General features: G+C 46.8%; 1 protein-coding gene across 2 annotated transcripts in view; it reads right to left on the minus strand.

Moving 5' to 3' along the window:
* The window catches only part of LIMS1 (LIM zinc finger domain containing 1), a 94,325-nt gene extending 74,781 nt beyond the window's left edge, over positions 1–19,544 (minus strand). For both annotated transcript variants that reach the window (XM_079940140.1, XM_079940146.1), the window contains exon 1: positions 19,434–19,544. In XM_079940140.1, the coding sequence (XP_079796266.1) occupies positions 19,434–19,465 (32 nt within the window). In that variant the 5' untranslated portion in view covers positions 19,466–19,544. The remainder of the gene's footprint in view (positions 1–19,433) is intronic.
* Positions 19,545–23,329: the final 3,785 nt, after the last annotated feature.

The following is a 23,329-nucleotide window of genomic DNA, read 5'->3' on the forward strand; positions in this document are numbered from 1 at the left end:
CCGCGGAGCGGCTGGGCCCATGAGCCATGGCCGCTGAGCCTGCACGTCCGGAGCCTGTGCTCTGTAATGGGAGAGGCCACAAAGTGAGAGGCCCGCGTACCGCAAAAAAAAAAAAAAAAAAAAAAGTTCTGGAAATAGTGGTAATGGCTGCACACGTTTGGGGTTTTTTTTAGTTGTAGTATAGTTGACATATAACATTATTTTCGATTCAGGTTTACAACATAACGGTTTGACATTCGTCTACACTAAGAATTGATCTCCACAATAAAACTAGTTACCATCCATCACCATACAAAGTTACAAAATTTTCTTTCTTGTGATGAGGACTTTCAAGATCGACTCTCTTAGCAGCGTTCAAATACACAGAACACCATTATGAACTATAGTCACCATGCCGTGCATGACATCCCCCAGACTTACGTATTTCCTAAGTGCAAGTCTGTACCTTTTGACCCCCTTCACCCATTTTGCCCAACCCCCCCCCACTTCTGGCAATGACCAATCTGTTCTCTGTATCCGTGAGTTTCGTTTTGTTTTGTTTGATGATTTTTTTTTGTTTTTTTTTGGATTCCACATAAGTGAGATCATTTGTCTTTCTGTGTGACTTATTTCACTTAGCATGACACCCTCCAGATCCATCCCTGTTGCTGCAAATGACATTATTTCATTCTTTTTTATGGCTGAGTAATATTCCACTGCATACATACCACATCTTCTTTATCCATTCATCTGTCGATGGACACTTAGGTTGTTGGTGCCCTTTCTTCTCAGCTTAAAGAAGTCCCTTTAACATTTCCTACAAGCTCTTTCCTACTTCCTAAAGAAGTCCATTTAACATTTCCTACAAGGTCATGACACCATCCAGATCCATCCTTGTTGCTGCAAATGACATTATTTCATTCTTTTTTATGGCTGAGTAATATTCCACTGCATTCACACCACAACTTCTTTATCCATTCATCTGTCGATGGACACTTAGGTTGTTGGTGCCCTTTTTTCTCAGCTTAAAGAAGTCCCTTTAACATTTCCTACAAGGTCAGTGTAGTGTTGATGAACTCTTCAGCTCTTGTGTCTGGAAAACTCTTTATCTCTCCCACAAATCCAAATGATAATCGAGCTGAGTAAAGCATTCTTGGTTGGAAGGTCTTTCCTTTCATCACTTCAAATACGTCAAGCCACTCCCTTCTGGCCTGTAAGGTTTCTGCTGAAAAAATCTGACGAACTTAACAGTTCTGAACTGTACACTTAAAAATGGTTAAATGGTAAATTTTACATTATGTGTGTTTTAGCACCATAAAGGAAAAACAAAAGCAATTAGAAATGAGAAATAAACTGGGGGAAAAAAGGAGTCCAGTTTTCAAAGCGTTTTCACCTCCACCATTTCATTATTCTTCTTCTCATTTTACAAATGAAAAACTGAGGTGCAAACACCAAATCAGGGCAAAGCACGGATCAGCTCCCCAGCCAGTGGGCTCTGCAGCCCGGTGCTTGCCCCCTCTCAGGACAGCCTTCTCATTCTTCTTACTCCCCCTCTCTCCACCAACCTTCAACTGAACAATTTAATGACCACCCGGGGGTAAAAGCATTACTCATAAGACTAAGAGAAAAACCTGTGACCATCTGAAAAAGTGGGTATTTTACAGAGGATCGGCACATACAACACCTTGTGTGTCCAGCACCCATTTCCACGTCTGGATACGTTAGGATGCTTTCAGCTGCAAGGAACAAAAACACCCAAAGTCAAACTGGTGTAAACGGTGAGAAACTTATCACACATAATTGGGAGATCGGACTTGGGAGAGACCCAGGCCCAGGACAGATCAGAAGCTTACAAATCCAGGTTCCTTCCATCCTCAGTTCTGACAGCTTCGTGCCAGATTTGTCTCAAGGCTGATCCCTTCATGGTCGCAGGATGGCTGCCGGGGGGGAACGAAGACTACCATTTCATCATCTGAAGATTCATTACTACCATTATTACAAAGGGCACTGAAAAAACAACCCTGCATTTTGTTATTAAGAAAAACACAGGGAATGGATGCTGCTAGGCAAGCAACAGTGCCTGCTCTGCAGTGTCTCAAACCTTTATAGGTCCATGAATCCCCCAAGGATCTCAGTCAGTGCGTCGGGGGGGGTTAGGTCACAGGTAATGCTGAGGTTGCTGCCCCCCCGCCCCCAGCACCTGACAGCCTCGTCCTGTATCTGTCAGGCTGGCTGCCGGGGGGGCTTGGGAGCTCACCACACAGCTCTCTCTCAGCTGCACAAAACACTCAATGGTGACAAACCAACCAATAAACTCCAGCCCTAACGCAGATACCACGGCCGCCTGGAGCGAAAGACATCAACACCATATCAACCCAGCACCCCCTGGAGTCTGTGGCCTGGAAACATTTCTTAGTGAGAACTGTTCCTTCGAACACTGTTTACTGTATGGACTAGTCCCTCCCAAGGTTCAGGCTGCTGAAGGGCCCCCCACCTGCTCTGGCATCCTGCTGCACCTCTGCTCGGTCCCAGGCTGCAGACTTTGCTCTCCTGTCTCTCTGGATCTCTCTCTTTAACATACAGGAAAATCCTTCAAAAGGAACACGTCTCAGCTGTGTCTACAGACCCCCCACTGGGCACCTGGTGCTCAGATTAACAGCACCTGAATCACCTTTGTTTTTAAAAGGATGGACCACAACCAGGCAGAAAACATTTGTTTTCCCTGATCCACCCCCGTTTCTAGTAATGACGCCTCGGTTCTCCTTCTGTGAGACCGAGTGAGGAAGCCCTGCTCCCCCGGGTGGACACCCGCCCACTGAGGCCAGGCCGACCTGCTGCTCCCGACACCGGGATCCTGAGCCCAATGACACAGCGGGTAAAAAAGCCGGAAAGGACTCATCCCAAGAAAGGCAATCTGAAGACAGGGTGACTAATACCCCGGTTCTTTCCGAAACATGAATAATCAGTCTTCCTCTTATCTACAATTTCACAGCCTTTCCAATAAGCCCTTTCTTGACTTAGGTTAGCCAGAGCTGCTTTCTGTTGCTTGTAACTGAAAGAGCCCAGTGGACAGACAGAATGACTACGGAGAACCATGCACTTCCCTGCAGAGCAGGACGGGTCACTCAGCTTCAGAGACGACCCAGAGCCCTTCACCTGACAAGGGGACGGGGTCCATCAGCACATGTACTCTGTGCCCCTTTGCAAACATGGAGCGATTCCTTCTGTGTTTTATGGCCAACAAAGAGGGCACTTCAGACATCAACGAACGGTACTTTCCCAAAGGAAAGCCCCAAACTGGAAGGGTCCACACTGCACGGCTGACACAGCTGTAAACAAGGCACAAGTCCTGCCACAAGGGCTCACCTCACACACTCTAGAAACAGAACTGTCTTCCTCAGACGTGCAAAGGAAAATGACCAGAGAAAGAAACAAGCCACAGAAAAAGATACCCGGGTTCCCTGAGACCAGAGATGCACTGTTCCCAAGAACCATAACAAGAAGAACGCACCAGGAGCTGTGAATTCATGGTCAGTGGACATAACGGGCGTTGATCACATCCCAACTCACCGCATGAGGCCAGTGCTACCTTGACACCCAAAACCAGACACAAAATAAGAAAACTATAGAACACAGCGATTATGAACTCAGACTCAAAAATCCTCAAAAAAAAACCACCCCAAAACAAAAAAAAGAAAACCTAAGGAAACCTAAAAAATAAAACACTGCAAACATCTAAAAAGGATTTTACACCGTGATCAAGTGGAATTTACCCTAGGAATGCAAGTTTGGTTTAATATCCAAAAATCAATCAATGTAATATACCATATTTACAGCCTAAAGGACAAAAACCAAAATCCCCGATTCTCTCAACGGGCGTAGAAAAAGGATTTCAGCAGCTTTTCATGATAAAAAACACTCCGAAAACTAGGAATAAAAGAGATATACTTAATGGTCAAAAGATGAATGCTTTCCCCAAAAGATCAGAAACAAGACAAGGAAGCCACTTCCAGTCATCCCTGTACTGGTGGGTCTGCACATACAATGGATTATTACTGAGCCGTAAAAAGGAAAGAAATGCTGACACAGGCTACAGAATGGATGAACCTTGAGGACACTGTGCCGAGTGAAATAAGCCAGACACAAAGGGACAAATCCTGTGTGATATCCATGGAGACAGAAAGTAGATGGTGGGGCAGGGGCTGGGGGAGGGGACGGGGAGCTGACGTTTAGTGGGGACAGAGGTTCAGTTTTACAAGGTGAAAGTTCTGGAGACGGATGGTGGGGACGGTTGCACATTATGAATGTATTTAAAACCACCGAATGGTGCTCTCAAAACTGGTTAATCTTACACTCCAGGTGGATAGTGTCAGAATTGAATTAAAATGTAGGACAAACTGTAGTATAGATAACGCCGCCAAAATCATTTCACATCAAATTCTCTTCACATTTACAATTACTTTCTTGGGTTTGATTTACAGAAGTGGGTATTCTGGATTACAAGTTATAAACCATTTCAGACTTGATACATACTGCCAGATTATTTTCCTAACAAATCTTACAAATATACCCTCATGCCAGCGATGTAAGATAATTATGTTTTTAATAAGATCTGCTAATATTGTAGGCAACTGATAATATCTATTTTATTTCTTTGATGAATTACTAATCACGCTGGAACACTTTTTGTACTTTTGTACATTAATTATATTTCCTCTTTTGTTTCTATTTTGTTATAGTATCTCTGTTCATGTTCTTTTCCCTACACATGTACTAGGGTTTTCATATTCTGATCAATGCATAATACTAATATTTTCTATGTTGCTTTTGTTGCAAGTGTTTTTCCCAGTCTGTTTTTTCTTTTTAATTTTCAGAAATTTAATTTATTCTTATTCAAATGTCTTTCCTTTTGTAATTTGTTCCTAAAACTTCTGAATTTAAAAAGTACTTCTCATTCTAGGACTTTCCTGGTTAGAATCCACCTGCTGGAGCTTCCCTGGTGGAGCAGTGGTTAAGAGTCCACCTGCCAATGCAGGAGACACAGGTTCGAGCCCTGGTCCGGGAAGATCCCACATGCCGCGGAGCAACTAAGCCCATGTGCCACAACTACTGAGCCTGCGCTCTAGAGCCCGCGTGCCACAGCTACTGAAGCCCGCACACCTAGAGCCCGTGCTCCACAACAAGAGAAGCCACCACAATGGGAAGCCTGCGCACCGCAATGAAGAGCAGACCCCACTCTCCTCAATTAGAGAAAAGCCCACGCGCAGCAACGAAGACCCAACGCAGCCAAAAATAAATTAATTTTAAAAAATTAAAAAGTATTTCTCATTCTGAAAAAGTTAATAAACATTTTTATTTTATTTTAGCATTTATCTGGCTGAATTTTATAAGTAACTATTAAATATTATCCATCTGGAATTTCTTCTGATGTAATATAAGGCTATAAAGCTATAAACTGGTTTTGCCCCCCTAACTGCTAACAAATGATCTCACCATTTGTGGGACACTAATTGAATAATTTGCCTCCTTCCCCCTGAAAAACTCGTTATCACAGAGCTTGTGTGATGACCTATGATGTGTAAACAGCCAACACGGCTCATGTCCCCCCCACACACCACATTCTTCCCTGCAGTAACCAGCTGTTATTCTTGCCCCTTTATTCCTCCAAAGAAAGAAACGTCGGGATAATTCTATCAATTTTACCAGAAGACGCCCACCTGGAATTCTGATTAATGGTATTGGAGCTATATATTAATATGGAAAACTGAAGAAGTTCACAAGAAAAAATGTTCATGTGTGATCCAGAAGATTTCACCCATTCCCCTGGAAGCCTCACTGGTGCAGAACAGCATCTTCCCATGTCCGAGAACTGTTCCAGCACTAATCCCGAGGGAGAGAAGAAATGCTAAAATACTGCACAGAATTACTGAAATTACATGGAGTTGAAATGAGCCTTCAAATCTATTTTAATGCTGACTGAGGGCATCTTTATTAGCATTTACTCACGTGTTATTATACGGCAACATTTAAAGAGCTCTACCTCACTAAGCCAAACCCCATACACACCAAATAAAACACATGACACCATTACTTATTCATTTGACAAGCACTTACTGAGTGCCTCCGGTGTGCTCTGCATTGTCACTTGGGTGTGGGATACACAGGTGTCCCAAAAAGCATCAGCAGCTTTTTGTGGGACAATGTTGCATTCTTACAACTTAAGCCCTTTAATCAAAATTCATCTAACAAATCCAACCTCAAATTTTGATTTTCATCCCATTTGTTTAGCTAATCTCTAGCAATGCTTCCTCCTGGGAGGCATGATTAACCAAGGCTGCGCAAAACAAAGCTTCATTTCTAAAAAGTTCCCAAGCCCTGTATCCTTGGCTTTCCCATCACCCACGTAATCTGTCTGCTGCAGCCTTCACGTTCCAGAAACTATCACCACAACTTCCTTCATAGAAAGCATCTAAATGACCAAACGTATTATCAGAAGGCGATGTGGGTGTTTCTTTATTTTAAAAATCAAAAGGGCTCAAGCTGGGAAAACGCTTCTTTTTAACTCTGGTCTCACGGTCCTCAAATGACCTTTGTGGGAAAAAACAGACCTCTAAAATTTTGAGGAATCGCTGGGACTTTTTTGTCTTTTGTCAAATTCAAGCACCACTTTCTAAATTTCACCGATGTCCTTTGTCATCACCAGTAACACTAGAGAGGGGAAAGCACCTGACAAAGGCTGGAAAGCCCAGGTCTAACACAGGGAAGCAACAATCACGTAGCTTACATACGCATAAGTACCCACGCTAACACATTCTGTTAAAAGCATGAAGAAACTGCCTTAACAGACAACTGCAGATGCCTCCTGCTTTGTGCAAATCTGGCAAATGCCCAAGAGACAAAAAGTGCTCTCACTTTCTGATGCGAGTAAGCCAGCATTTAAAAAAAAAAGGACATTAAGTCCAGAACCACCATTAAATTATCTCAGACATTAGCTTGGCACCCACTTCAAAGTTACATCATTGTGATTCTGGTCTGTCTTATAACACAGACAACCTAGTGTCCTATACATATATCTTAAAAATTTTTTTAAACATATTTTTTTCATCATCATCCTCAATCATGTAAATATACTCAATCACCCGAAACCAGCTAAGTGCTAACAGAACTTTCCAGATTCTAGTAGGAGCTGAAGCTCCTACTATCTTAAACTCATTTTTTTTAAAAATTTATTTATTTTGGGCTGCGTTGGGTCTTCTTTGCTGCGTGCGGGCTTTCTCTAGTTGTGGCGAGCGGGAGCTACTCTTTGTTGCGGTGCACAGCCTTTTCAGTGCAGTGGCTTCTCTTGTTGTGGAGCACGGGCTCTAGGCACGCAGGCTTCAGTAGTTGTGGCACGGGGGTCAGTAGTTGTGGCTCACAGGCTCTAGAGCGCAGACTCAGTAGTTGTGGTGCACGGGCTTAGGTGCTCTGTGACATGTGGGATCTTCCCGGACCAGGGCTTGAACCCGTGTCCCCTGCATTGGCAGGCGGACTCCTGACCACTGCGCCATCAGGGAAGTCCCTCAGACTCATTTTTGAAAACAGAAAACTAGTCTCAGCCGTGTTCCCTGTAAAGCCAAGGATCCCTGGCTTTTACAAAAACGTCACTACCCACACTCCACAAACAAAGGCTGCTCGTTTGGTGGATGAATTACTCCACCTCAAGATTCTAATGAAGACCACGCTCTCATCCCTGACACATGCCTCACGGTGACAAAATCTACACTGTGCTCCACAGCAAGAGCAGTTCTGACAGCCATCCGTTAGGCCCCAAGGGAACTGGGGTATTCTAATGTGGGCAATGACCTTAAACTCTGATGTTCTGGACACCATTTTACCACACACTCTCTGAATGAGAAAATTTGAAAGTAGTGAACGAATATTTCTTTTGTTGTAAGATTTCCCATTAGAAGAGCAGAAAGAGGCATTCAGCTCAAGCCCGAAGTGTCAGGCTCAATCTTAACCTATATTCAAACCTCTGAAGAATAAATCCAAGCTGGAAGGAAGGCATAAGCCAGACGCCAGCGGTCCCTTCTTTAATTATGTGCTCATTACTGATTAGCAGGGGTCGTTTTTACGTTTCTGCATGTGCCTCTGTGAGCCCAGGACTGACGGCACGACTGCCCTTGAGGGCGTCCAGGCACTCGAGGCCGCGGCTGGTGATCTCCCCATCACGTTCCAAGGAATCGAGACAGACGTCCTCGACTGACGTCACCACATCCCGCCCCTCCCCAGCGGTCCTCCGGTGGAGACGGTAGGACGCCGGCAATTCCCACAGAAGCCCCGCCCGCAGGGCCACCGCCTGGCCGGAGACCTGGCCGGGGTCAACCTCCTGGGCAGGATCGGGGGCTCATGAGCTCCTGGAAGAGCCCCGCCCCCACCAAGGGAGGGCGCACGGCTCAGAGCACGGGTCTCGGCCCCAACCGAGCCCTCGTGGAATGGGAGCACGATGATCACGGGCACCACAACGATCACGGGCACCACAACCACGTGCTCGTCCGCGTGCAGGGCTCCCGTCCAGCACGAGGCTCAGGGCGTGAGTGTGGGGCAGCAGCAGACACGGAGAGGGGCCTGGACCGAGTCACCTGACAGCGCGCATCATCTGTCACCTGGTTCCACCGGGTTACAAAGTAGTCACGGAGGAAGAGGAAGCTTCCCTTCTCAGAAGTGCGGCAGCTAAGACAGGAAATGCCTTCAACTGCAGCATCACATCAGCCGAACCCTAAGGAGTTAACCATCTAGGTGGGAAGTCCGCAAAACGCGGCCCCCAGGCCTGTGAGCTCAGAGTTGTCACGTGTTCACCCGTGCTCAGGAAACCTCCTCTCCTCCCTCTTTCCGGACAACCAGCATGGAGTGCGCGTGACGTGCGGGGCCCCGTTCGTCTGGATGTCTCACACGTGGAAACTGGTCTAACTCCGTGACCAGCACTATTCCCTTCACTCCGCACCCGAGGCAGAGGCAAGCCGGGCACCCCCGGCGGGTAAACGCGAAGCTGGGGTCTGAGCACAGGCTCTTTCCCGCGGTAACATCTGATCGCACAGCTCTTTTCATCCTGGTAACATGGAGCTGGCAGGGGTACGGGAGCGCCAATGGGCCAGTGCTCCAGCTGGAAAAACCAACATCCCTGGAATCAAGTCACCAGAATTCAAGCTCCAGCTCCTTCCTGGGTCAGCTTCCTACCCTGAGCGCATCTTTCAAATTCCCAAATCTCCGATTCTTCATGCGAAAGCAAGGATGTTCGTATTTATTCTTATTGGTCATTCACCTACTTACTGAGCATCTAAGAGGCGCCAGGCATTGTCGCTAGATCCTGGGACACGGGCTGAACGGAGAGAAACCACCTCTGAAGGGAGTGGGGTGTAGGGTGGAGCTCTGGGGAATCACCCCTCACAAGCGACGTGGCAGGTTTTATACCATTGGGGTCATGGTGCACGGGGCCGGCAGGGGGGCTGGGGAGGGAGGAAGGGGAACAACAGGGCTGGACTGCCAAGGCAGCATGGAAAAGATGACTCCAGAAATGAACCCAGAGGATGGAACACCTCACAAGGCACAAAACACTGGGAAAGAGGGTATGTAAAAACCTGAAGACACAAAAGAAAAAGGTGTGTCCTAACTTCAAACAGTTCTCAGAACACATTTCTCCTAGGGACCTGGGGGAAGGAAGGGGCGGATGAGTCACAAATGGGGCTGGGAAGGTAGGGACTGGGGGAAGAGGCAAAAGGTTTCATAAAGCCCAAAGCTCTGCACACACAGACGAGGTTCAGGACAATCGTTACTAAGGCCCAAGTCATCACCAACGGTCAACATTCCCCTGTGACGTGAGCTAGCACACAGCCCGGACAAGCTCAGACACAGGCTCCAAGACCCGCCCTGAGCTCTACTCCAGTGGCACCGAGGGGCTTCATACCTTCCCACCCTTTCCATGCAAAATTTCAAATCCAAACAACTGCAGTTCTCAGCCAGACAGTCTGCATCTGGAGAAGCCAGCCTGTGTTTCTAACAGAAGCTTAGAGGGAGCTGAGATCTGCAGGGTCCTTATAAAGACCTTTCAGTCCCCCATTTCTGGAGATGTAAGAGTCCAACACCAAAAGCACTGTGCCGCTTCCCTCTAACCTCCAGAGTCTTTGATGAAAACCTATTGTCTTTCCAATTTCTTCCCATAAACGAATGGTGTCAATTTGCTCTGGCTGCTTTCAAGGTTGGTTTTTGTTGTTGTTGCTTTAATATTTATCTCTTTATTTATTTGGCTACACCGGGTCTTAGTTGTGGCACGCGAGATCTTTAGCTGTAGCATGTGAACTCTTAGTTGTGGCATATGGGATCTAGTTCCCTGACCACGGATTGAACTCAGGTCCCCTGCACTGGGAGCGCAGACTCTTAGCCACTGGACCACCAGGGAAGTCCCTTTCAAGGTTGTTTTTTTTTTTTAATGTCTTTAGTTTTTAGGAGCTTAATTATGATACATCTTGGCCTGACTTTTCTTGGGTTTATCCTATTTGTGGTGTGTGCAGCCTCTTGAATCTGTAGGTTTACATTTCTTGCCAACTTGGGGAAATCTTTAGCCATTATTTCCTCTGGGCCTTTTCCACCCCACGCGCTTCCTCCTCTGCTTTCAGAATTCCAAGGTCCCACAGGTCCCCAAGGCTTTGCTCTGTTCCCCAGTCTATTTTCTCTGCTGTGAGTGCGGGTGAGGCCACAGTTGTTTCTGGGTGTTTGGTTGAAGTCGAGCATTTACTGTCTAAACATTTTTCTTCTTGTTAGACTGTCTTTCCTGGTCCCACAGAGAACAGTCTTCGTTGTGACATGTTTTTGGTCTGTACCTGCTGGCATTTCTAGACGGCCAGAGTCTGGGATAAAATGGGGATATGAGTGTAAAAAGAAAACCCAGACAACTCATCACCCCATTGTTCATCAGGCCCCATTGTCCCTGCCAGCTTGCCTTCTTCTCTCCACATTTCAGAACTTTTTTTTTTGGCCGCGTCATGCAGCTTGTGGGATCTTAGTTCCCCGACCAGGGATCAAACCCAGGCCCATGGCACTGAAAGCACCGAGTCTTAACCACTGGAATGCCAGGGAATTCCCCACACTTCACAGTCTTAGGCTTGTTTTATACATAATGTCCAGCGTTTATTGTGCTTAGTGGGAGGAATAGGAAAATGTCCACCTGATCCATATTTCCCAGGTTCTTAACCATTTGAATGCTGGGAAAAAATCTAAAGGTTAATACTTTGCGACATGTGAAAATTCTATGAAATTCAGATTTCAGTTAAAAGGTCACTGGAAAGCAGCTGTGCCCATCTACTTACATGCCGTCTACAGCGGCTTTCACGCTACAACAGCACAGCTGAGCCGAGGTGACAGCATCTACCACGTGGCCCTTTAGAGAAAAGGTCTGATCGAGGGCCCTGACCATCCACAGCTGCCAACATCATCGCCTCCTGACGGGAGGACCCACCGCCTTCCCTCACGCAGTCACGGGTGTGGGAGCCCAGTCAGGCTTCTGGGCCGCAGCTTCCAAGAAGACGTGCAGGTCGAGGCCACGTTCACACCAACACTAAGACGGCAACTGCCTCTCTCACTCTCCTCTCACGGGTCACTGTGAAGTCTTCCAGAAGCTACGTGACATGAAGTATTACAAAAGAATGAAAGCCAGCTGTCTTCCATTAAAACATTGACGAGATCTGCCCAAAAAGTATTTTTAAAGCCACTCTTCTCTATACGTCCAAAGTATTTTAAAGCCACTCCACTCTTCACTATTTTGTTTCTTTGGAAAATAATCACAAAATATTTATGTTAACATACAAAAGGTTGATTAAATTTCAAATACAGCAAATATCAAGAAGCTCGTCAGGGTCCTCAACAATTTTTAAGAGTAGAAAGTGGTCCTGAGACCAAGAAGTTTGAGAACTGCTTCTTTAGATCCAACAATCAATTTATACATTTTATAGGGAACAAAGAAGTTGAACTGTGCCCAGAGGATGCGACCTGCCAAATCCAGACTGTAGGAAATTCTTCAAGACAAGGAACCCGTTTCTTCAACAAAAAAAATCACAAGAACAGGAAGGGGGGAAAAAAGATGGAAGGGGTACCTGTATGTTAAAAGAAACTGAAAGACTTATCAAACTCTCAAAAGGTATGAACCTTATTTAGATCCCAATTCAGAAAAAACTATAAAGTGAATGTTTGAGATAAAACAAAAATTGAACACTAACTGGGTAGCTGATGATACACAGGAAATAGTACTAATCTTCTTCAGGTGGGATAATGATGTTGTAGTTATGTTTAAAAATCTTTTCTAGAAGAGTCCTTACCATCTTAGGATACCTATTAAAATCTCTAGGGACTTCCCTGGCGGTCCAGTGGTTAAGAATCCTTGCTTCTACTGCTGGGGGTGCGGGTTTGATCCCCGGTCGGGGAACTAAGATCCCACATGCTGCGAGGCCAAAAAAATAAAATAAAATAAATAAAATCTCTAGGATACGACACAGGGCAGAGCAGAGGGACAGGACTGGGCCTCGGTCACAGGTGAGGTCACGCCAGGCAGTGAGGACTAAAGCTAAGGTAGGACATGGGGACACATTATTCTACTTTTTGTGTTTATGTCTGAACTCTCCATTAAAAAAAGTTTAGGGGCTTCCCTGGTGGTCCAGTGGTTAAGACTCCTCGCTGCCACTGCAGAGGGCACTGGTTCGATCTCTGGTCCGGGAACTAAGATCCCGCATGCTGCCCAGTGCAGTCAAAAAATTAAAAAAATTTTTTTAATTAAAAATAAAACAAGTTTACAAGTACAGACTTCATGACATTCTTCCCCAGAAGCAGGGGATGAGGCTGGCCCATCTGCACTGGCACGACCCCCGTGCGGGGAGGTCTGCAGCCCACGTTTCGGGAGCAGCTCTGCCTGGTTCCTGACTCTCCCCCATGACGTGCCAAGTAAACCGGGCTCCTGGTTGAAGGCTGGCATGTCCCTACCTCCTGAGGGGCTCAAGAGACACTGCCTGGGGCCCATGTCTTACATTAATGACAACAAAGCTATAATACCTGGTGACAAATGATCAGTTCCTCCTTTAAGTTCGCAAAGACTTTTTTAACTTCTCCTCTGGTACCTGGACACAAATAACCCCCATACAAGACAGACGACGAGCTCCACACCGCATCGTAACTACACACACCCCGGCTGACAGCACCGGACAGACCTGCGCTGAACTGGAACATCGGTCCCCAGATTTGTCAAGGTCGCCACCACGTGCGCGGCACAGCCAGGAGCTCAAAATGAAAACAAACACACACACATGTACACACACACACACAAAGACACCAAATTTAAGTGAAGAACGTGATCTCACCTGATACATTCTCTGCTGGGCCTCCAGAGTGAGATTGGGACCCTCCAAGTTCAGAAAGAAGGACCGTCCGGCAGTGAGATGAGGTAGCTCCCTCGCGGCTGCCATGCTCGGGGAGCAACTATTAACCACACACAGAGGACGCCTTGAGAGCGAGGAGAAGTGGGAGCCACAGCCTCGCCTGAACGGGAGGGGCCCCGGGGAAGAGACCTGGGGAAGGGCCACGGGGGGGGGGGGCACAGCTCAGCATCAACCTCGGCTCATCTCACCCTGTCCCTGTGACGCGGGGACTTCCCAACCTCCTGTGCTGTTTCCTCATCTGTAAAATGGGCATAAAAATCCTGCCTCGAAGTGCAGCCGTGTCAGATTTGTGAAACAGATGTTTAACTCCTTTAAAGTACTTGTGTCATCGTAGGCCATTAATAAAAGATGGTTATTACTAAGAAAGTTTCCAGAAGAGCAGCCTAGCCATGAAATGAAATAATCTAAACAGGGATGACATCATTTGAACTTCTTCCCAGTGGTCCGTGGGTGCTGGGTCTCTGCCTGCAGAGTTAAGTTAAACCACATGTGAAGGCCATCTCGTCTTACCCCAAGTTCTGTGAGTTTATTCAAGCACTGTCACAGACACTCAGAAGAGCTGGCTCTGGACTCTTCAATACACTAATGAATGGAGGAATAAAAGGAGAAATAAAGCTCATTTAACTCCTGTTTGTTTTTTTCTTGGACGTCTAACAAACATGATGGAGATGTTCCTTTACTTCCAGAGCCTACAATTTGGCAGAAAAGATTAGATATCTCTACGAATAACTGTAACATAAAACAGAAGTTGATAACTACCCGAAAAGAAGCCAAAGTGCTTTGGGAGGAAAGACATAAGCTCTGAGCCCTGAGCCCCCAGCGCACAACCTCAGTCCACATTGCAGGAACTCAGTATCCAGGGGCCAGAGGCAATCCTGCCCCGACTGCAGACAAGACACAGGAGAGGAAGGTTTTCCAGCCCAAGAGAGCCGCGTGGACAGAGGCCCTGTGATGGGAGAGCACCGGATGTTTTCAGAACCAAGGGGTCTGTGACAGGCCAGAAGGTGACGAACAGCCTGAACTCCAGGCGCGGCAGTTTGGCCCTTATTTGACAGGCAATCGGGAGTCTTCTCAACATTCTGAAGAGGGGGGGACATGACCAACATGATGCTTTAGGCGAATCTGGAACTGACACGAATGACAACAACCTGAAAGATTCTCATGAGCTGGGACCACGTCCCACCCGCCTGGGAATCTCTGCAGCCACACCCACCTGGCACCTGAGAACCACATGCCGCATCCACCACGTCGAGAAGGAGAAGGACCCACCAACGGCCCAGTTCCACCACCAGCTGTGCCCACACGCCCCCCCAGGTGGGCCCTGTGCTGCCTGGCAATGCGCCCGGCCTCAGGAGTCGAAACAGACACACGACACGAGGACTCCCACTCTCCCCGTGAGAATTACCTCATGGCCTGTCTGTGCGGATGGTCAGACTTGTTCCCTAACAGATGCACCAGCAGAGGAGCCCGCCAACAGGAAGGCCTCTCGGGCTGGCCCTGGGGGACAGCGCACAGGGTGAAGAGGAGACCCAGGCCTCCGGGGACGAAGAACCACGTCACCAGCACGAGGGCCTCAGAACCCCAAGTCCCCAAGGATGCACATCACAAAAGGAATCCACTTCAAAGAGGTTGACATCCGGGACCTTTGTGATACACTAGCTCTGGGGCAACATCTGATACTTCATCCAGACGTTTCCAGAATTACCATGTCCATGGGGCTCAGATACATCAGACAAGGTCTCACCTGGGCGTCTGCAGCCTATGGGGATGTCCCAGGGTCAGGACCGCAGGTAAAACCAGGGAAATCCGAGTGAGATCGAGGGACTGCATGACCGTCGATACTGCGGCTTGGATCACGCACTACCATTTTGCAAAATGTTATCAATGGGGAAACGGGGTGAAGGATACACTGGATCTTTCTGAATTCTTTCTTACTGCTGCATGGGGCCCTACGTGACCTCAGGTGAGCTACGTCGCTCCTGTGCGTCCCAGCCCAAGCTCACCCTCCACCCTCCGCGCCCTCCCCTCCCATGGGATGCACTGGCCACGGCCAGCTGTGTCTGCACCTTCCAACCCACACACAGAATGTCACTGTGGACTCATCAAGGCAAAAAGTATGCTCCGACGTGAAAAGGATGCAGGAACGTGACCCCCTCTCCCGTGAGCTCCTGCGTGCAAACGTCTGATGAGATGAAACGAGATGAGCGGTCGTCGCACAAGGGGTAAAACCACAGCTGCTGGAGGGTCCACGGAACGTGGCAATGGGCACCCCAGCTCTTGCTTCTCTAGTATCTTAAAATTAAAGTTGTTGGAAGACAACCTGGCCACGGGACAGCGTGTAATGTAGATGACATTTCTGTAGGCAGGAAACCACAGCTTAAAGCACAATTAACGAGAAATGTAAAATCGACCAGCAGTTTGAGATGCTTTCCTTCTATTTAAGGGCAGCCCTAGTTGAGAACGTGACCTACGCTGAGGTTTATTTACATGATCTTCTGAGGAACAGACACAAGATTACTGAAAACAGAGGCTCCTGGGGTAAAGCTCTGTGCTTCCATCACCGGCCTGGATCTGCCTTCCCCACTGCAGGCCCCCGGACCCTGAGGAGGGCAGGAAGGTCCCCTCGGGGAGGAAAGGGAAGGCCACGCACTGCACCCACACCCAGCAGGAGAAAGAGCATCCAGGAGTGGTTCAGGGTCACCCCAAAGGCAAGGGGGGTGACGAACAGTCAAGACAGCGTTCCTGACAGCCCTAGGCCTGCAGGACACACGGCAACCAGAACTGAGGCACCTTTCCCGCTACCAAGTCTTCATCGGTTTCCTTAAACTAAGTGCTCGATTTCCTCAGCGCACAAACAGGCAGAGAGCACTGAAGACCTACGAAGACCCTCGCTGCCAGGACACCACCTCTTCATAACACGCTGGCATCGTGCCCGGAAAAACCCTTCAGGGCAAAAGCTGCTTTTCCCCTAGTGGTTCTTCAAGTCCCACTGAAACTCCCTCCAACTAGAAAGCACTCACTACAACAAGCATTTGCCTCACATTTCTAAGAAAGCTCTTTGTAGATTTCCCTTTTTAAATATTCCAAATATCTGCATTTCCCTCATGATTTCAGGTTATGTTAACAGTGGTTCTCAAAGGGTGGTCTCGAAACCCTGGAGGGTCCCCAGACCTTTTCAAGAAGCCGGGGGATGAAAAGTGTTTTCATAATAATGCTAAGAAGCTCCGGGAAGATGCTGGGCCCTCCGCGCGGTGGAGGCATTTCCACTGATGGTGCAAAGGCAGCCGTGGGCCCAATGCCAGCCCCTAGCACCGATCAAGGCAGGGGCAGCGGTGATGGGACCCAGCGCCTCACCCCAGGCACCTGCAGGGGAAGAACACCCCTTTCCCTTCTCAGTGTCCCTGATGAAAGCGGTGTTGCCCCAGCCACTCTGGGAAAGTCTGTGCTCCTGAGAAAGCTAAACATGGAATCACCATGCACCCGGCCACTGCTCTCTTGGACAATTATTCCAGAGAAAGGGACGCTTATGGTGACACCAAAAACCTGTCCACAAACGTCCATATGTCCTTATTATTAATAGCCAAAACCGGAAACAGCCCAAATGTCCTTCATTTGTTCCTCATTTGACAGTTAAGCCGTCCTATATACACCACCCTGAGGAGAAACTACAATACACACAACAGCCTGGACGAGTCTCCAGGGAATTAAGCTGACTTGTTTAAAACGCAATCCCAAAAGGTTAAGAACGGTATGATTCCACTCATACAGTATTTCTGAAATAACAAAATTTTAGAGATGCTGAATGGATGTGTGGTTTAAAGAGCAGGTGGAGGAGAACACAGAGGAAAATGGAATAGGAGGGACCCTTGGGGTGAGGGCACTAACTGTCCTCTATCTGGACCTCGGTGGATACACACACCCACACTCGTGATAAAATTACACAACATACACACGACTACAGGTAAAACTGGGGAAATCGGAATAAGATGAATGGATTGTGTGACCATCAGTATTGTGGCTGGGACTGCACTACAGCCTTGCAAAACGTTATCAATGGGGGAAACTGGGTAAAGGATACACTGGATCTTTCTATACTATTTCTTACAACTGCATGTGAACCTACAGTTCTCTCAATAAAAGTTTCTATTAAAAAACGTACACCCATGTTCATAGCAGCGTTATTCACAATAGCCAAAAGGTGGAAACAACCCAAATGTCCATTGAAGGATGAACGAATAAACAAATGAATGGTATAAACATACAATGGAATATTATTGAGCCTTAAAAAGAAAGGAAATCCTAACACAGGCTACAAAATGGATGAACCCTGAGGACACTATATTGAGTGGAATAAGCCAGTCACAAAAAGACAAAGACTGGATGATTCTACTTATATGAGGAACCTGGAATAGTCTAAATCAGAGACATAAAATACAACAGGGGAGACCAGGGGCTGGAGGGACAGGGGAATGGGAAGCTGTTTAATGGACAGAGTTTCAGTTTCGCAAGAAAAAAGAGTTCTGGAGATGGACAGATGCCAGCGATGGCCACACAACATTATGAATGTGCTTAATACCACACAAAAAAGCAAGGGATTGTGAAGGGAAAATTCAGGATGGGAATGGGATGGGACCAGGAGACGATCAAGGCTCTTAAAAGGAAAGGGTTATACTCTTTTTTTTTTTTTTTTTGGTTCTACTCTTAATTCATATTGTATACACTGTATTGTCATTCTTTATATCTTACATATATTTTAAATTTTGTATTGATTGAATTTTCAATGAATTTTTTTAAAAACAAAAAAAAGTCCTTGATGAAGCAATACAAATTACTGTTATTAAATCTCGAACTTTGACCTTGTATTCTGTTTCTTGTGATGAACAAAGCACTTGGGCTGCATACCACAGTAAGACGATTGTCTGCAGGGAAAGCACGAGTGTGATCCAGTGCCGGCTGAATTAGATGCTTTTTTCACGGTCCACCATTTTTACCAGAAAGAATAACAAACTATGGTGTTTAGACCTGCACTTGGCAGACATTTCTTGAAACCAAACAAAGTGAGTCTGTTACTTTGAAGAAAACAATTGCCAAGAGTTTCCTATCAATAATAAAAATCAAGCTTTCAACTGAAAATTAAAATATTGGAAAACTTGTATCCACCACCTGGAGTTTGACAGCTTCTCAAACTTAGAGAGTTTCTAAGGCGATCAGCCGTGATATTAAGAAATGTTATTTAGTGATGGTGTATAAAGAGATGTGTCAACATTGGGAAGGGCTGCCTAACTCAGTGAATCAACATTTTCCAAATGAGGGTGATGTTACAACGGGCACAAGCCCCTTCCAACTGCAGGGCAGACGGTGAATTTTAATGTCATGGAGAGTGAAAACCTCCTTGTAAGGCTTCAGACTCCACATCAAACTAATCTTTAAGAAACATTAAGCTTGTTTAGTTTTGGAGTAATAACGAAAACTACCGCAACTACGTGAAAAGCTATTAAAGTACTACTGCTCCCTTTTCCAACCACACGTCTGGTTAGGAGCAGATTTTCTTCAGACTTCAACCAAAACGGACCGCAATGGACTGAAAGCAGAGCAGGCAGGAAAATGCAGACATTTAGGAGATATGCAAAATGTAAGAGCAGGGCTCTCGTCACACTAATTTTTGTTTAGGAAAATGCTATTTTCATAAAGCATGCGTTATGTATGTTGAGATCACAGACTTATTTTACGTTTAATGAATGAGTCAATGTCCTTTAAAGTCTCAGTTTCGTTTCTAATTCGGTAAATCTCGAGCCCTGAGACGTCCCCTCCCTCACGGACGCCTCTCGCAACCCGAGCCGGGCTGCGAGCGCCGGGCGTGGGGAGCGCCGGGCCGGGACGCGGTCCACTCGGGCCGCCGGCTCTGCAGGCCCGTCCGTCAGCGCACGGGGAGGGGCCGGCAGCGCCGCCGACGTGGCTCCGGCTCCGGCTGCGGGTTCACGGCCGCCGCGGCCTTACCTGTTGGTCATTCCTGCCGCCACGCCCAGCATCTCCGGCGGCCACGCGAAACCGCACCGCGTACCCGCGTACCCGCGTACCCGCGCCGCTCCCGCCGCTCCCGCCGCTCCTCCTCGCCGCGCGGACTGGCAGGAAGGGGCGGGGCGGGGGCGGAGGCCGCGCCCACCTAGGCTCGGCCCCGCCCAGCAGGCCCCACCCACCCACCCCCGGAACCGCCCGCCCGGATGTCGGCCCCGCCTCCATTTAGGCCTCGCCCCCTGGACCGCCCCTATGTGGGCCCCGCCCCGCCTTGGCTCTGCCCTCGCCTTCAGGCCGCCCCTCCCCGCGCGCCGAGGCCCCCCCTAGCGGAGGCGGACTCTGTCCCGGGGCGTGAGGGCACGGCGCGGTCGGGGTGAGGGGCCGCGTCGCCCTCCGTCCTGCTCCGCTGTCCCGGCACCAGAATCCCGCGGGCGGGGAAGGTGGGCGGTGTAGGTGCTGATGTGAAGTCAGCTCCGCTCTGACCCGGTGCGCGCTGTGGGGCCGCTCCTGGAGCTGCAGCAGCGCTGAAGACCCCGTTTACGGACAGTTCTCGCGGAGCGTTCCGGGGAACCCGGTGAGCCCCGAGGGGTGGCGGGTGCCCCTTAACGGAGGACTGCAGTGGGGGTGGGCGGCGTGCGGCAGCGGAACACAACTGGCCACACGCTTGTACAGGCAGGGCCAATGCAGTTTGTTTTTAAGAGTAACTGAGGAGGTTTGTTTAACCAGGACATTAATTAAATAAATCACGGTTTATACACAGTACTACACAGATGTAAAAAAAAAATAAGAATAGCCAATAAGCACATGAAAAAATGCTCAACATCACTAGTCATCAGGGAAATGCAAATGGAACCGACCTCACACGCAGGGTGTTGTGTTGGTTGAGAAACTGGGGCCCTGGTGCACTGCGGGTGGGAATGTACACTGGTGCAGCCAGTGTGGAGAACAGTACGAAGGGTCCTCAGAAAACTAAAAAGAGAGTTGCCGTATGATCCAGCAATCCCACTCCTGGGTATTCATCCAAAAGAGTTGAAAGCAGGGGCTAGAGGAGATATTTGTACACCCAAGTTCATTGCCAGCATTATTCACAAATGCGAAAGGTTGGAGAAATGGATAAACAAAATGTGGTCCATCCATACAATGTAATATTATTCAGCCTTAAAAAGGAAGGAAATTCTGACGTATGCTACAACACTGATGAAACTTGAGGACATTGTGCTGAGTGAAATAAGTCAGACAAAAAAGGACAAATACTGTCTGATTCCACTTATATGAGGTCCCCAGAGGAGTCACACTCATAGAGACAGAAAGTAGATGGTGGTGGCCAGAGGCTGGGGGAGGTGGAAGTAAGGAGTTTTGATTAACAGGTACACTCTCAGTTTTGCAAGATGAAAAAGCTCTGGGACTTCCCTGGTGGCGCAGTGGTTAAGGATCCACCTGCCAATGCAGGGGACACGGGTTAGAGCCCTGGTCCTGGAAGATCCCTCCTGCCGTGCAGCAACTAAGCCCGTGCGCCACAACTACTGAGTCCACACGCTGCAACTACTGAAGCCTGCGCCCCTAGAGCCCATGCTCCACAACGAAGAGAAGCCACCGCAATGAGAAGCCCGCGTACCGCAACCAAGAGTAGCCCTTGCTCGCCACAACTAGAGAAAGCCAGCGCGTAGCAACAAAGACGCAACGCAGCCAAAAACAAATTAATTAATTAATTTAAAAAATAAAAGATGAAAAAGCTCTGGAGGTTGGTTGTACAACAATGTGAATATACTTGACGTTACGGAACTGCACACTTAACGTTTAAGGTCAATTTTATGTTATGTATATTTTACAACAGTTTAAAAAAATAAGGCACATGATTTGTAGTAATAAAGAATGACCTCTGCAATATATTTCAAGTAAGGAAATAATGAAAGGGAGAAAAGTTTGTTTAGTATGCTGCCGTTTGAGGGAAGAGAAAAGGGAGACACCACCCACAGGCACACGCGCGCGCGCACACACACACACACACACACCACTTGTATATTAAGAAATATCTGGAAATATAAGATATGCAAGAAACTAGTAACAGAAGTTGGATCTGTAGAGGGTCTAGGGATTAGAAAGAGGGGAGAACATGCACACAAAATATATTTCCTTAATGGAGTATTAAAAATTCAAATTATAAGACAGTAGTAATTTGAGAAAATATGCAGTGTGGTTAATTGTATGGGATAAGTTAAAAATTTTATATACAGTGTGTGAATTACAACTGGTTAAAAATGCTTAAATATCAACAGTAGTTCTGATTTGTTTGGAGAGCAATCTATGTGATGTTTTCCTATATTTCTTTGTTTTCTAGAAAAGAATACGTATTAATTTTTAAAGAAAAAATCAAAATATTTAGAGACTTGTCTTGATATCTCATCTCCCAACAAATTTCATCTCCCACTTCTTTTCGAATAAAGAGTTGGGGTTGTTTTGCGTATATATTCCAAATGTTCCCAAAAGTAAGAGATTAATTTCATATCAATTGCTTTGCTTCATTGTTGTTGTGGTTATATTTTATAAAGCAGGTTTCTTTTCATGGTAGCTTGCTTCCAACATACTGTAGTTTGTGATCTATTAATCTTGCTGTCACTTCAGGACACTTGGCTAGAAACTGGCTACCTCTGGGTCTCTAATTGGTGGTTTTAAAGCAGTAGTGCATTTCATCATAGTTATCCTGTCTGTGGACGGTTATCTGGGTGAGCTGCTTCCGTGGTTGACCAATGTCTGTCACAAAGACGGAAAAAAATACTGTCTCTTGGTCTTAAATGTTAAAGTGTGTTTCTTATTGTTCATATTTCCCTGGAGTCTCTCAGGATGAAACCACAATGTCTGCAAGACTGCTTCGTTCATTTCTGTTTTGCCTCTCATTACTCGGCTTTTGAAAATGAAATTTGGTATTTGTAAGTTTATGTGTTATACGTATGTGGATACACATCTACACACAAAAGGCATATGATTGGAAATAGTTTAGAGGTTGTATTCACAATAAACACTTATTTAATGTGGTTTTTCTTCTTTTCATCCTCCATGGATCTCCAATAGACAAGTACGTAATAGGAGGACAGGGAAAACAGCGTTTATCTGTCCAGAAATGGTGGGTTAGTTAGACAGCTTTTTCCTGCATCCTCAGGTGATATATACTCATCTCGTTTCTGGCTCCATAGCAGAAGAGCTCTGCTCATACGTGATGTGTCCTGGTTGAGAGGGAAGGGTGTGGGCTCAGGCACATTCGCGTTCAAATCCTCCCAGCCACCTGCTGAGTGGTTTACCTTCTCCCTGCTTCAGACTCCTCCTCAAAAAGGAAATAATAACAGGGCCTACTTCAAAAGTTTGTTAGAGGATTAAACAAGATTCACCTTTCAACAAATATTGGTGCCAGGCACTGTTCTAGGCACTGGGGAATCAGTAGGGGAAAAAAAGACAATAGAAGCACTGAGGACAATGCCAGTTACATAGAAGCGTAACAACTGTCAATACTGTTTACTATTCAGGAATTCAAACATTACATAAACATGTAACTTATCAAGAGACAGCATATTGGAATACCTGTGATCTCATGTTGCAGAGATAGTAATTGAAAACAGTCTGGTGTCTGTTTTCCCAGATGTTTTCTATACGTTTAGCAACTGTGTATGTTTTCTTAAATGGCACTATATATACTATTTTGCATCTTAATATTTTAAAAATATATATCCTGGACAGTCTTCCACTTCAATACGGATATCTCTAGTTCATTATTTTTAACAGCTGCACTGTATATTCCATTTATTTATAGATCAATGGATCTCGACCCTGGCTGTTAGAATTACCTGAGAAGTTTTTAAAAACTGCCAATGCCACTGGGACTAACA

Source organism: Stenella coeruleoalba, assembly GCF_951394435.1.
Source record: "Stenella coeruleoalba genome assembly, chromosome: 13".
Taxonomy (NCBI): domain Eukaryota; kingdom Metazoa; phylum Chordata; class Mammalia; order Artiodactyla; family Delphinidae; genus Stenella; species Stenella coeruleoalba.